Source organism: Amphiura filiformis, chromosome 7 (assembly GCF_039555335.1).
Source record: "Amphiura filiformis chromosome 7, Afil_fr2py, whole genome shotgun sequence".
In the NCBI taxonomy this organism is placed as follows: Eukaryota; Metazoa; Echinodermata; class Ophiuroidea; order Amphilepidida; family Amphiuridae; genus Amphiura; species Amphiura filiformis.
Genome location: NC_092634.1, coordinates 8,787,329 through 8,803,834, shown reverse-complemented (window position 1 = coordinate 8,803,834; position 16,506 = coordinate 8,787,329). Strand labels below are relative to the sequence as shown.

The 16,506-nt window shown below is 34.9% G+C and overlaps 1 protein-coding gene across 1 annotated transcript; it reads right to left on the bottom strand.

The window, feature by feature from the left end:
• Positions 1-1,954: 1,954 nt before the first annotated feature.
• Positions 1,955-9,034, bottom strand: LOC140156246 (uncharacterized). The gene is made up of 2 exons (XM_072179243.1): positions 8,778-9,034; positions 1,955-3,894 (listed from the first exon to the last, which is right to left on the bottom strand). The coding sequence occupies exon 2, from the start codon at positions 3,887-3,889 to the stop codon at positions 2,075-2,077; it is 1,815 nt and encodes a 604-aa protein (XP_072035344.1). The 5' UTR covers positions 3,890-3,894; positions 8,778-9,034; the 3' UTR covers positions 1,955-2,074.
• Positions 9,035-16,506: the final 7,472 nt, after the last annotated feature.

The following is a 16,506-nucleotide window of genomic DNA, read 5'->3' as shown; positions in this document are numbered from 1 at the left end:
ATGTTGAACCGTAAAATTGTGCGTATTTTGTACAGAATGACGCAGCACCTTTAAATGAGTCGTAACATTACGCGGCATGTTAGACCGTAAAATTGCGCTTATTTTCTACAGAATGACGCGGCACATTTAAAAGAGTCGTAACATTACGCGGCATGTTGAACCGTAAAATTGTGCGTATTTTCTACAGAATGACGCAGCACCTTTGAAATCGAGTCGTAACATTACGCGGCATGTTGAGCCGTAAAATTGTGCGTGTTTTCTACAGAATGACGCAGCACATTTTTTGATTTGCAACATTACGCGCGGCATGTTGAACCCTTGAATTGTGCGTATTTAGCAGATATGCTCATTAATATGCACTTACTCGATTTCACATTGCTATGGCAAGCTATTAATAGCATTTATAAGGGGGGGTCAGAAACCTATAAGCTTACCAAATATGTGTGTTCAGCCCTGTCATACCCCTACACGATCCTAGTTTATAATACTCACATGCCTATAGCAGACTTCCAAATGTCCATAAATCCATCATGAACATGGAATTAAACAGGCTTTTATAAATATAATGGTTATCCTATCTGATATCACGTCCATGTTCATACACTTTGTCATGGAGCTGAATTCGGCAGCCGCGACATCCACAACCGTATCAAAATAAATTTTAATTTTCCAACTGAAAAATATTATGTCAGTCTGATCGCAAATACCGTAATTATAATCATGCATTATAATTAAAAGCAAAACAAAATCACCAAAATGCAGATTGTGCTTCAATTCAATGAGTTTAAATTCTGCACTATAACGAGTTGCACAACTTTTGCATTTCCGGTGTGGAAGCTTGCCCATTTCACCCCCCCCCCCCCTTCACTTGCTTTTTAAATACGCTACGCACACCATTAAATTCTTTAGAGTAATTGCACAGATTTGTGCCAAGTCTACATATTTTACAATAAGCAATGAACTTTTTAGACTGCAACAAGCCTGTTTTAGGCTGATTACATGTCTGTCCTTTAAAAATATAAACTTTTTTTCATTTTTTATATGATCAAAATAAATTGCAATTTTTAGGTAATTTTTTTGTTTCGATTTCAAATCTGGACATTTTTGAGTCCGTGTTGAGAATAAATTCTGTTTTTCGTGGATTTGACCGTTTGCAACGTTAATATCATATGATTTTCATGGCTTTTGGAAGTCAATGATGTAAAGTTTGTACACTGAATAAACCAGAAGTATCTGTCTGCTGCAGGTATTCTTTAAGACAAAAAAACTACCCGACTTTGTACCAAAAATTCAGCAATCTGTTTTGTTCCAAAGATAGATTGGACCCTTTACAACCAGAAAACCTTTATTATTTGTCATTCCAAAATTAATAGCATTGCAAAATTAAATAAATACAAGGTTATCTCCACATAATTTGAACAATTTCACAGAGGATAGACCAAGTCAGATGCACTCAGAAAAAAGAAACCAAGGCCTGTATCTGTGACCGGCCGGTTGACTGTCATAAAACAATGAAAAATCAAACCCTAATAAAATAAAGTCAAACATAAGAAAAACTTTTGTAGATGCTTCTTTTCATTTCTCATAATTTTCCTCATAAGGCCGTATAAAATTAATGTTTTGGTTCTCGTCCAGAGGATTTTCATGAATTGATGAGGGAGGGAGGTGTTTGTTTTTTTTTTTCCATTGTAAAATTAGCATTGTCAGTAGTTTTCGGTCTTCTTCAACAGTGCTCGAGGAAACGATGAGGCCCTTTTTTTTTTTTCAAATGTGAGATTCTGAGGATAAACCCCTAGAGTACCACAAAAAGACTTGGAAGTGATGCTTGTTCTCTAATAAACTTATTTATATGTATGAAGATTTCATAAATCATTCCAAAGTCTAAAAAATTGAAAAATCTAAAAAAAAAAAAAAAAAATCTGACAAATCCCAGAAATTGAGGAGGAGGGGACGAGAACCAAAATATTAATTTTACACGGCCTAATACAATGAAAAACAAAAGAAATAGATTTTAAAACCCTAAAATTTTAAGAAATTCAATAGAGGGCGTGAATGTGAGTGAGGCTTGCAAACCTCATCGTGCCATAGTTGCTACATTTGTGAAGTTTCTCTCGTGATTTTTTTCATGCCTGGTTTTGCTTCTCAAAATCCTGAATGATTTGTTACAATGGCTACATTTGTGGGGTTTCTCTCCTGTATGAATCATTTCATGTTGTTTTTTGCCTCCCAATTGTATGAATGATTTACTGCAGTAGCTGCATTTGTGTCGTTTCTCTCCTGTATGAATTTTTTCATGCTGCTTTTTGTTTCCCAATTGGCTGAATGATTTATTGCAGTAGCTACATTTGTGAGGTTTCTCTCCTGTGTGAATCTTTTCATGCTGCTTTTTGTGATCCAAATGGTTGAATGATTTGTTACAATAGCTACATTGATGTGGTTTCTCTCCTGTATGAATCATTTCATGTTGTTTTTTGCCTCCCAATTGTATGAATGATTTACTGCAGTAGCTGCATTTGTGATGTTTCTCTCCTGTATGAATGTCTTCGTGCTCCTTTTTGTATCCCAATTGGCTGAATGATTTGTTACAGTAGCTACATTTATGAGGTTTCTCTCCTGTATGAGTTAGTTCGTGCCGTTTTTTGGTTTCCAATTGGCTGAATGCTTTACTACAGTGATTACATTTGTGAGGTTTCTCTCCTGTATGAATTTTTTCATGTGTCTTCTTGTTTCCCAAACTATTGAATGATTTATTACAGTAGCTACATTTGGGACGGTTCTCTCCTGTATGATTTTGTTCATGCCGCTTTTTTTGCACCAATGTGATGAATGATTTGTTGCAATAGCTACATTTGTGGGGTTTCTCTCCTGTATGAATCATTTCATGTTTTTTTTTGTCTCCCAATTGTATGAATGATTTACTGCAGTAGCTGCATTTATGAGGTTTCTCTCCTGTATGAATCATTTCATGTGTCTTCTTGTGACCCAACTGGCTGAATGTTTTGTTACAATAGCTACATTTGTGAGGTTTCTCTCCTGTGTGAATCTTTTCATGCTGCTTTTTGCGTGCCAAGTCGCTGAATGATTTGCTACAGTAGCTACATTTGTGACGCTTCTCTCCTGTATGAATCTTTTCATGTATCTTTAAGTTTCCCAAATGGCGGAATGATTTACTGCAGTAGCTGCATTTGTGAAGTTTCTCTCCTGTATGAATTTGTTCATGCTGCTTTTTGTGTCCCAAATGACTGAATGATTTGCTACAGTAGCTACATATATGAGGTTTCTCTCCTGTATGGATCTTTTCATGTGTCTTCTTGTGACCCAACTGGCTGAATGATTTACTGCAGTGGCTACATTTGTGAGGTTTTTGTCCTGTATGGATTTTTTCATGCTGCTTTTTGTGTGCCAATTGGCGGAATGATATATCACAGTAGCTACATTTGTGAGGTTTTTCTCCGGTATGTGTCATTTCATGTAACTTTTTGCTACTCATGTTTCTAAAGGCCTTATTACAGTATCTACATAAGAGTTTATCTCTTGTATGAATACATTCATGTTGGCACTTTGCTGATGAGGATGTAAACTTCTTTCCACAAAACTTACACGAAAACATATGGTCAGTAACAATGGTAGTATTTTGCCTTTTAGAGTCGCGATCACCTGGATAACATTTGGGAGGTTCTTCTGATCTTCTCTTCTGGATCCTGTTTTGTAGATCCACACAGCCAGCCTTTGGTGGTAACTTTGGATTGGTATACCAATAAGGCTTAATACACAACTCATGGTTGCGGAGATGGGACATGTAACGAGGAATGTTTCCAATAAATCTTCTTGTGCAATACTTGCATACAGGATCCATTAGTATATCCCATTGGCGCTTGGGTCGAATCATGGTGTCTGAAAGTGAAAAACAAAACAAAAAAACATTGTTGACAAATACGATGACTATACATGTAGGTTCTTTTACTATAAGCTGGAAGACGCACATACCACCATGTTGGGCGGGTAATGAAAGAATAGGCAAAAAGCAAACAAATTATCAGTAAATGCTAGCAAAACTAATTACATGATATTAGGAACGCCCCATATGACAACAGTTAAAGTGCAGTCTGATTTAAATATTATTTTAGATGATACAAGTTTGGACAGAGTGAAACAAACCAAATTCCTAGGTATCATAATAGACGAATGTCTCACTTGGAAACATCATGTTGATTGTGTTTCCAAAACACTAGCACGAAATATTGGTGTCATGAACAAATTAAAACATTATGTTCCAGAACGTATTTTACACACTCTTTATTGTACTCTAGTAATGCCTTACCTCAACTATGGAATACTTATTTGGGGAAGCACCTGTAAAACCTATCTTGATAAACTTGTTAAATTACAAAAGTGGGCAATTGGAACAGTGTCAAATAGTCATTACAGAAGTCATTCAGGACCCTTATTTGCAAAATATAACCTACTAACTGTTAAAGATATGTACTCACTCGAACTGGGCGTATTTATGTATAGATATTCTATGAATGATTTGCCTGATTTATTTAATGGTTATTTTACAAAGCGCTCTGACATACACGGCTACCAGACAATACATGTAAATGATCTCAACTTGACGAATAATAAAAAAGCATTCTCTGATCATTCCATCCGAGCTACTGGACCCACTTTTTGGAACAGTATAAATAAAAAAGCAAAGACTTGCAAATCCGTTAAACATTTTCTTAATCAGCTTAAACGAACTATGATTTCAGTTTACGAATAACTTTTTCTTTTATTTTTTTCTGGGCACTGTCCGTCTTGTCTTATTGGCCTTGCATGGTAGGTCTCATGTTGATTTTGTTTTTGTTATTTTTGCAACGAATTTTGTTTAGGGGTTGGCTTATTCAGGCCTCATTGGCCTTCCGGTCAGCTCCTCCATATTGTCTTTTTTTGTTTGCTGTTTGTTTTGATGTACAATTTTTTAGATATGTATAATGTATATGTATAATGTATATGGAAATAAATAAATTTGATTTGATTTGATAGGCCTGATGTGACCTTGTTTGTGGTGACATTGGACAAGAACCAAGGGGAAAATGAATCAGTAAACTAAAGAAATAATAGATAAATGGAGGATGGGGGCACTACCCATCCAACTCATTATTGTTTTATGCATGTCATTGTCTCAATATTTGTATCACCCGTGCTGCATTACAAGTTGTCAGGGGAGGTAGTGTTCTGCGGCTGATCTGATAAGGAATCTCCGTGTTGTCTACTGAAGATAGCAGAAAAATAACAAATATCATTAATCAGTTTTCTTCCATTTCTTGAATCAACCGATGATGCGAGGGGAAATTATAGGCGGGTGGAGAAGGAAGAAACGGTGACTATAAGTCATATTGATTGTTGAAGAAAAATTACTGGCTAAATACGTGCCCTAAGTGGGTCATCATATGGGGGGGGGGGGGGCGGGCGGCACCGACCATGTGGGGGTCGGGTCTGAATCGACATTTTCCTATGGGATTTTCTATTTTGCAATCCACGTGCCCCTATGACGCTACGTCACTGTAGATGCCTGCAAAGTATAGAAATGCGCTTTCTCTAATTCTGTGGAAATGCGTCCAAAAACCTCGAAAATAGGGTTTTAAGGCTTGATAGACATTGTTACTGTGCATTAAGCAGTTTTGCTTCAATAAAGCAAAGTTCAAAGCAAAGTTAACACTGAAACGTGAGGAGGCTGATTATAGATTTTGGCCTACTTCAGACTACTCTCTAAATTCTAAAGAGTGAAAAAGGCAATCCTCCTCGGAGTGACTCTTCGGGTCAATCGAATACAATCTACCAGGAGTGAAAATCACATATTTTTCTCCATACGAGTACAATTTTCACTCTGCAAAGAGTAAAATTTCAATCTTTTTAGAGTGAAATTTTCAATCTTTTCACAGAGTGTTCCCTCAGCACAATCTCTCTCAATTGAAGTTTATTTATGTTTAATAGAGACATTGCGATTTTCGTGGCACGTACGTTTTCGCGTACGTTAATACGGTGTTGAATATGGCTAGTCTCTGTTCCAGACTGGATTGTGCTCATTCGTCACGATGGAGAACAAGAAAGTCAGAATAAAGACTATAATATTTGCTCAATATCTAACAGCTTCTAATCTAGGTCGATAGAGGGCATAGTGATTGAAAAAATAACAGTGAGCTGAGACTATGCCTAAATTCAAACAGACCGCTTTTGATTTTGATTAAAATTTTGACCTACATGCTGATTAAACCTAATTGTTTTTTGTGCTCCCCAAATATTATAGTTGCCCCAAAACATATATTTTGGTAGATTAAAGATCACTACATACATACATCATGACTTTACTTTCAAAATGAGACTTTTTCGTCCTGAAAATTAGGCGCGTTACATGGACTTAGACATGAGGTAAAATCAGCATATTTCAACGTAGCATCTGCGTTTTTATTCTACGTTGGAATCCAAGATGGAAATCGCATTGTAATTTTTTAACGCAAAGTATCACACACATTTCAATGGGCAATCTCTGCGTGTGAATATTGCGTTTAAATTTAGTCCATTTTTAACACATCGCTGTACCTTTATTATAATGATTTGTTACAAACAAAAAGGATCATAATAATGATTAGACTTTCCTTCATATGTTCGTTATCTTTGACTGTCTTTAATATATTGGGAAATGGACAAATTTTGCGAATTTTCAACGATGTATCTACGTCGATTTCGCACGTGAAATATCTTCAAAAATAGCTAAATACGTGACCTCACATCGATACAGGAGAGTGGTTTTGAATAGATCAACGTACGTCCGATGTCTACATTTGGAAATCGCAATGTCTCTAAGCTGAGGGAACACTCTGTGAAAAGATTGAAAATATTTACTTGTATGGAGAAAAATATGTGATTTTCACTCTTGGAAGATTGAAATGTCAATCTTTTCGATTGACCCGAAGAGTCACTCCGAGGAGGATTGACTTTTCACTCTTTAGAATTTAGAGAGTAAGTAGGCCTACTAAATTATATCCAAAAAAATACCACTTATAATATAAAAAGAAATTAAACTTGATTTAAATACATGCTAAAATTCTTGAAAGTCTCTTTAATGAGTTCTCTAAATATTAAATTCGCATATAGTTGGAAATGTCGACTCGAAATGTGCATAATTCTGCATTTCGGTTGATCTTTAAAAGGAAAAGTCGAAGAGACATTGAATCTCAGTTCGGAGTAGAACTTAACTTAGGAACGCGTTGTTTTTACAGTTTACGTGCAAAATAAAAAATGCGTTTCATCAGATAGGGGTGCTAACCTTTTACCGGAATACGCTTCACATACTGATTTGGTGTCCCGGTTTGGTGTGGTATGAACAAAAAAGCGCTACAATAGGGCCTAAGCCTAATCGCCAAATGTTGTAACCTCCGGTTTTTGAGAGCACTTTTGGGACACTTTGACCTCTGACATATTAACAATATTTTAAATCATTAATCTATATCACATTCATATTTTTAATACTTAAAAAATTATTCATTATTTAATAATTGTCCCAAAACTGCAAAAACTGTCCCACAATGCATTTCAAAATTTCAATGCCGATTTGGCTTTATTCAACCGCTGATTCTGGATGACGCTAAAAGTGCGCGGTTTCCCCCCAAAAAGAGTGAAAAAAACCAATTATCGGTCGTCTATCAAACTGTTATCTGGTTCAGGTGCAGTTCTGTCGAAAATAAAGTGGAACAGACCAGATAAACTCTTCCCAGGAGTGAATATGAAAGTGATCATAGGGTAAGATGGGGTAAGTGGGACACTTAAGGATATTATTGGATATAAAACTCAAGTAAGTGAATAAAGATTGGACTTATGTTGTTATAATTAAAGTATAATTCTAGGACAATGTCTGGTGTTAGTTTTTGGGGCGATACTCCAATTAATTCAGTACAGAATGGCAGGGCCAATTATGTAATGACTCAACTGTCCCACTTACCCCAACACTTTGGGGTAAGTGGGACACATAATGGGTAGGGGTAAATTTGACACATATATTTATAATATTATTACATTAAAAGAACATATTTTACAGCAATACATATTTATATTGGAGCAAAAAAATAGTAATATTATTCTGTTTATTGATTTCATCTGAATACATGAGGCAGATCTTTTTTCTTGGTTTTTGGTGACAAAATCCCCCAAAACCGATTTTCAGCCACAAAATCAACAATCAAGTCATTCAATAGGTGTTTTCAGTATTAATTTAATTTTTAATCGTCATGTCTGCAAAGGATATTATCTCTAAGAATACAGTGGACTTCTTATAGGACATAAAGAGTTGTCTGACTTCACTTTAATAATTAGCGGCAACAAACTTCAATTTCAAATGGAACGGGACACTGAGCATGAGAGATACAGTGGTGGAGGAGTATCGCGGATTCCGTTATTAGTAACCGTCAAGTTTATAGAAAGCATCTCAACTAGCTTCAACTTCCTAGCCCGGGCTTCCTAGACATCTTTTAAAGTTATAACTGAATTTATATTAAATAAAATTGAAGCGGCCTCCAAAAAAAGGCAGCGATAGAGGACGAGAAACATGTTTTATTTTTTACTCGAACAAAATCCGCGGACATAAATACTTGAAGTGGTGTTATTAGTATGATTAGTGGTCGCTGACCGTCAAGAAATTCATTCTTTAGGCTATTTATATGATACTTTGTACAACTGTCATGTACACTAGTATATATTTTAAACATGGAATAACGAAACTTTAAATGAAAACTCACCTTTATTAATAATTATTAACTTCAACTTGACTTCTGACGGTGCAGTCGATAGTCTGCGTTGGTCCAACTAACTTTTAATAGTACTCCTTACAATCGATGAATTCAGTGATGTGATATCATTGCCAGTAAATAGCCGCAGCAGTGTAATGTGTAAAGCTAAAACCACAGATAAGCAGCAAATACCAATATCTTCAATTCCAAGACAAAGCAAACCATAAGGTTAAAGGTTAACTTGTTCACACCAAGGTGCAATATATATAAAATTTATATGAGAGATAAGACGGAACTTGCCAGTTGAAGTTATCAATAGCTATCAATTAAGCCAATTAAAGGCCCATTCAGTTGCTCATCTGGGAGCTAGGAATGAGAGCAAAAAGTAGGAAGTCACCACGGTACTTTCCATGGAAACTTTTACCAAACCGACAAAGTCTCCACGGAAGAAAAATCAAGAAGCACAAAGTCACCACGGATATCGATCGTGAAGGACGCTATGGTGTCTTTTGAAATGTCCACGGAAACTATTACCAAACAGGCAAAGTCACCACGCTGATCGATCGCTATTTGCATAACAATGAAACAGGAAACGGGGGTGCTGGATGAGCTGACCTTTGACTGTTGTCTTGTCACAAGCAAGCTAAAGCTTAATCAAGTTAATTAGTCGGGTGGTGGAGGAAGTGGAGGAGCTCTGTGTAATTCCAATGGGAAGTTGGTGTGCATAAAGAATTTCTGCACTTTGGTGCATCTAACTTAGTACAACTGCATTTTCATAGTGTTAATCTTAATTTTAAACTTAAGCAATTAAGAATTTAACATTAAGCTTTTAATTTATGCAGTGGAATATGTGTGTCATGCAATTCCGTAGGGTTTAAACAACTTTTAAGGCATAAAAGGGAAAACTTGAAGACTGTAACATGTATAAAAATAAATTGCATGATTTATTATAAGGTTGTTTTTGTTTGATGTTCAAAGTACTTAATAAAATAAGAAATTAGAAAAAACCTTGGAAAATCAATATTATTTGATATCAGAAGAATTCAATTTGATATGTCTGATGTTCTCTCATGTCACACAAAAAATATTGTCAAAACGTTCATACCAGAGCACTTAATGTAAAATTTCCTTTGGCTAAAACTGGCATTAGGCCTACTTTTATACATATAAATATCTAATTCACATATAGGGTGTTCAAAAAAAATCTGGCATGAGTACGGGTCCGGGGACATTGGAAATTGGGACCCAAGTACGGGTACTATACAAGTTCTGCCTTGAAGTAAACTTTATATTAAATCTAATGATATGTACTTAAAGTATATGAAGCTGGGATGAAAAGCCGATCAATTGAAAATTGTGAACTTTCAAATATACATTTTTTTCCCGAAAAGACCTAATTTTTTTGTGTGTTTTTTTAAAAAAAAAAAAATCCATACGGTATATCTTCAATATGTGATGTCATAATTTTCAATTGATTGTCTGCTTTTCTTCCCAGCTACATACACTTAAAAGAACATATCATAATCATTAGCTTTATAAAGTTTACTTTACAATCCTGTGTTCTACACAGTGCATTTATCTAATTCCAATCCTGAGGGTGGTGTAACTCAAAGCTCGTACGTATTGGTCTGTGTGAGAAGGTTTTCTAACTTAGACTTTTATCTTCACACTGCCACCACTAACAACGCGATATAAATGCGCTATAATTTTTGAGAAAAATGCAAAAATAGGCACAAAGCTGGCCAGCGGTGTAGTACCCGCTTAAGCATTTCAGTCCAAAGAAAATATGCGATAGCACAAAATTTAATACAACATTTAAAACATGCTCCAAATTCACTAAAAACATCAAAATCTTCGTCTGGGCCTAAAGATCACAAAATGTAAGTAACACTGCACATAGAACATAATAATAGTTACTAAGTTATGAAGCTCAGCATGTCTAAGATCAGTTCAATTTGCATGTTGTACAGGCCGGTTGAAAAATGAAAGTTGCTCCGTTTTTTGTTAAAGTGGGGGCAAACTGTTCCTCAAGTTCAAGTGATTCAGGGAAAGAATAGTTACTATGTAAAGTTCAGAAGAGAGATGATAAATAAATATTTAATCCTATTTAATCCAACATTATTTAACTCTTTGCCGTGTACATACTAACTAGACATGGTAGATGGTGCAAACTTTTCATTTTCTGAAGCCTCTAAGCTAGATGAACAATTTGTCTTGATTTTTACTAAAGTTGGAGCAACTTTGGACCCATTCACAACAAGCAATTCGAACTTGGACCTTTTGTGTCCCATAACTTCTTAACTGTAGATTGTATGCGCACAAACATTTCTGGGATCCTTGGGATGGATGAATAATTTGACATCTTGGAAAGTGTTCTTGGTATCAAATTTGCCCCCCTATATACTATCCTATTGGGTCTTTTTGAAGGTCACAGTCTCAAAATTCTGCCTGGCAGACAATTGAATCAAATTCAGTATACCCAATAAAAAAAATTAAAAAAAGCTGGTTGTCAACTTTTACGCAAACTTGCTGGTTGGAACACGGTCTAGTAGGCCAATCAAATTAAGATGAGTAAGGGGTTAACCCATCACTAATTGCAACAGGATCCATTTAATCACCATTCATTTCAAAAAACATTATTATTAAAGAAGTCCCCGAAAATCCAAGTAGTGGAACAGTACCTAATTTGCATAAATCCAAAATGGCTGCTTATACAGGGGTGGAATTTCAAAGTTGATCAAATCCTGTTACTTGCTGTTAAAGTAAATTCACACCAAACCTCAATCCTTTGTGCATCCTTTTAAGGTTGGTCTGAACCCTGGAATTATGGAAACTTTTGGGCCTCATAACAGGGCTGTCAACTTTTTTTTTTTTTTGGCGTGAGACAGAGACGCACCGGGATTTGGCGACTCTAATGTTCATTTTGACCCATGATTATTTGAGCCTAGTACACTACCCAACAAACACACTTTTACAAAAAACGTTAAAATGTCCGGTTTTATAAAGGGTATAAAATCGTTTAAATAACACTCAAAACATTTTTGAAAACGTTTTTAAATCAAGTTATGTTATGTTTATTAATGTTTTTTTTTTCTAATGATTTAGTAATGTCCACATCTCACATTGTATTACATTTTCATGTCATAATTTGTATTATTATATATTATATCATATTTTATTATATTATTTTATATTATATTATATTGTATTATATATTATATTATATTATATTATATTATATTATATATATATTATATTATATTATATTATATTATATTATATTATATTATATTATATTATATATTATATATTATATTATATTATATTATATTATATTTTATTATATTATATTATATTATATTATATTATATTATATTATATTGTATAGTATTATAATTATTCTTATTATATGTCTATTATAGCATATGGAGGATAAAGTGGTCGGTGGTCACAATCAAGAAAGTGTGACGTGATTCAGTATGCAAATTTTATATAAACAATAGCAACAATCATTCATTCTGTTAACACTAGAGGTAGTGTAAATGCCGATTTATATGTTCCAAAGTGCAATACAAATTATGGTAAAAGCTCTTTCCAATACAAAGGTAGCGTATTATGGAATGTTATTTCGAAAGATATTCGTCAAGTCAACTCACTAATGCAATTCAAAAAGAAACTCAAAGAAGACCTGAAATTGTAGCACAACTAATTCTGCAGCTCATACATGTCAAATGTTTTTAAATACTTCGTGTTTCTCTTTCAATTATTATTAATTACAAAAACTTGGTTTTCATGCTGTATAATATTTATATAAGGTATTTTAATGCTGTGTAATGTTTATGTAAGCTCAATTTCTTATGGTTTTTAATAATGTATATTCTACGTGTATTTAATGCTTTTATATGTTTGTCTCAGGGCCCTACTGAAAATCAACATTGTAATATTTGTTGAGTAGGTTACCCTGCTTAAATATGGTTAATAAATAAATAAATAAATAAACAATAGGAGGATATAATTCGATTATCAATAATATATATTGTTTGGTTCATATCTACTGATATAAGAGCTTTTAACTATAGAGTATCATGATTTGAAGTGGTCGGAAACCAGGAAATTTGATCAACTTGACCAAGGTATCAGCTCATATGCAAATGCCGCACTGTATGCATAAACAATAGCAACAATAGCGGGGTATTATTCTATTATCAATAATATTCAATAATATTGTTTGGTTCATATCTACTTAAATAAGAACTTATGACTAAATAATAGAGGATAATTATTTGAAGTGGTCGGAATCCAGGAAGTATGATCAACTTGACCAATGTGATCGGCTCATATGCAAATATCCTATTGTACACGCAAACAATAGGAACAATTGGGGGATATAATTCTATGTTATTCACTATAGGCCCTACTACTTGATACTATACTACTGCAAAAATATTTGTTTGCTTAAAATTGTATTATGGTAAATTAAGATGGGTTCTTTGTTTATTTATTTATGTTTATGTGTATATTCGTTGTTTTGATTAAATTATAATTATTTGTTAATTAAAAGGTGGTACATCGTTATCAGGCCTCGGCTTTGTGATGTACCTACCTTCATCAAATCTTGTTAATACACAATAATTGTATATAATAATGCTATAATGTTTGTATGAGATTGATAAAAATAAAGATTGATTGATTGATTGATGAAGATAATTAGGCCTATAGGCCTATGATATGATAATATGCAAAATATAGGATAGGCTTTTACGACATCTAATTATTAAAATATGCACTGCATACATTAATAGAAAATAATGATTTACAATATCTTGGTGTAGATTATTCATCCAGTAGTTCAAAACATTATTTTATAATTATATTCAATCTAGGCCTAGGCCTATATAGTAATAATATTGGAACTAAAATTTGCAACTCGCTTTGCTACGTTGCTTCCGATCAGATGCCTGATGAAATCCGAAGTTTTCGGACGCAACACGAGCAAAGTGAGTTGCAAATTTTATAGTTCCAGTATGGCAGTATTAGATTGAATTTATAAAATAATGATTTACAATCTTATAAAGATTATAAGATGTGTATCTTTAATGAATGAAGGAGTGAATGAATGAATCTGAGACGAATATATGAATGAATGTATTGTTGAACGAGCGGATGGATGAATGAACGAATGAACTTGTATATGAATGATAGACTATCACCACACCACCACCCCCAAAAACCCAAACACCCCCACACACACACACGTGACCACCACCACCAAACACTATCAACATTATAAACAGCAATGATAAAATATAATGTATAATTATCGTCGCACAAAACAGTAGTTTCGAGGATTCGAATAGTGCACTGTGCAACCAGCATTACGATTTTCAACAAGCGTTTCAAAGCGACTGGATTGATAGACTACCGTGGCTACTTTTACAAAAATAGAGAAGTCACCATGTCTACTTTTACCAAAATGACAAAGTCGCCATGGGTGTAAAATAATGTAAAGTGAGCTCAAACTCTATTTTTCTGAATTCTGCGCTCAAAATCAAAAGCTATAAATTAGGCCCTATATACATTGAAGATATAGTTGATGAACGTGGGGTCTGCAGGTATACATGTGTGGGGTGTGTGGGTTTTTGTTGTTAGTGTGAATATACGCTTTACATGCTTACTCCAAAAAAGTTGAGACCATTGTATACTGTACCACCAGAAACCCTCATCGGTGCTATCTACTGTAGATAGCAAGCTACATAATCTTACATGTGCTATCTCAGTAGAGATGGTATTAATTATGTATCATGCTGTGTTCCATATGTATAGAAAATTATAATATACGAGTGTGTATAATTATGCCCTTATAGTCCCAGTATCTACAGTATGCAGTTCAATTGCGGTACCTCTTCAGGTTCGTATATAATTTATAGGTCTTTTGGTGTCAAGTTGATCGCTAATCTTAAGGGGCACTTCGTATAATCAACATCATCATCCCCCATCATCATCTTGCTCCAAGGCCATAAGATGGTATATAGCCAGTTTTAATTATCATATCAAAACCTTTAGTAACATTTCAGAATCAGTGAATCCACGGCAGACTTGCGCTATACAAAACGTAATAGAAAACTGGTTTAAAATGGCCCAATTTTTTTTTAAATCGCCGTCAAATTCGAACTAGTGAACGCAGAATTTTTGCGTCCAAGTCTATATGACCGTGAGATATTCCTTATCCCTAAAATTATTTTTTTGAAGCTGTAGGTGCTTCCATGAACCCGCCGTGAATTTTTATTTATTCTGTCTTTTCACTATATTTGGTTTCCTTCCTGCGTGCAATCAAGTTTTTCTGTGTTTTTGTGTCAAACCTGCCCTGTTCCCACAGTCACTCTACGAAATAGCGCTACGTTATTAAAAATGTCCTCGGGTTTATCGACTGTATAGACATTTTCCCTAATGGTCATCTAAAAATGGTTATGATATACCTAAATTTGGTGTCGCAGCATACAAAAAACTATGGGTACCCCTTAATCAGAAGTCAATTCCAGTCCCTTCGATAACTGGCCGGGTCGTCTAGTCTTAGTCACAGCCAATATGCCACAGCATAATTCGCATTACAGTGAAATGCGACCAAGCGTAGACTTTGCGTAGGCTACGTTTTTTTCGCTCAGGTTACACGATCTATTTTTAGCATGACTCCACAGAGCTCGCGTTGATCAAGGTCATGCTCGCTTTTCATTGTATAGCGAATATTATTTTGGGTAAAAAACATGTTACTTTTCACATAGAAAGGTTTTGATATGGTATGACATGGTATGTAGGCCCTACTATCATGCTTTTTAATATAGAAAATTAGGCTATAATATGCGAGTGTATAGGCCCTAGACCCAGCAGTGTTCACGTCACAGCATGCATTTTAAGTGTTCAATTGCGGTATAGGCCTACCACTCTAGTCTAAGTTCACTATATGATTTATAGGTCTTTTGGTGTCAAGTTAATAGCCAATCTTAATCTTCGTAATCACTGACATCATCCCCACCCGTCTTGCTCCACAAAACTTATAATATTATACCATCAGAAATCTGGGAGTCATAGTTTTGTGCATGGGCTTGTTTAGCATAGTCATGACTTTGAGTACAACTTTGTAAACAAGCGATCTGCTAGACACTAGGCATACAGTCATGGAGTTATGTGAGCAAAGTCATGGAGTTATGTGAGTCATGATAATACGGTGCTATCAACTGCATGCGGTATGATAATAATCATTTAGGCCTACAAAGCGGTTTAATAGCCATATTTGGCGGTTCTCGGCCGGGCGCGATTACCTGGCTGATGGTGACTGTACCCACTAAGTTTCATGCCCAATATGACAGTTTTTACTAATTTGACCTCAGAGACCCCTGGTGACCCCAAAATGACCTTCCAGAAATTTGGCTCTAAATGTTGACTGTAGGGCCTACCCACCAAGTTCCATGCCCATACGACAGTTTTTACTAATTTGTGACCTTCCAAAAATGGGCTTTAAATGTTGACTGTACCTACCAAGTTTCATATCCACACGACACTTTTAGTAATTTGACCTGAGATGACCACTGGGAGGTGGCCTGGGGTCAGATGACTTAGTGAACATAAACTTCTTCTTGCCAGTACAGAACTACGACTTAACGAACATAAACTTCTTCTTGCCAGGACAGAACTACACCCACCCAAAAAATGTAAATGATTTGATCATAAGGATATTCTTCGT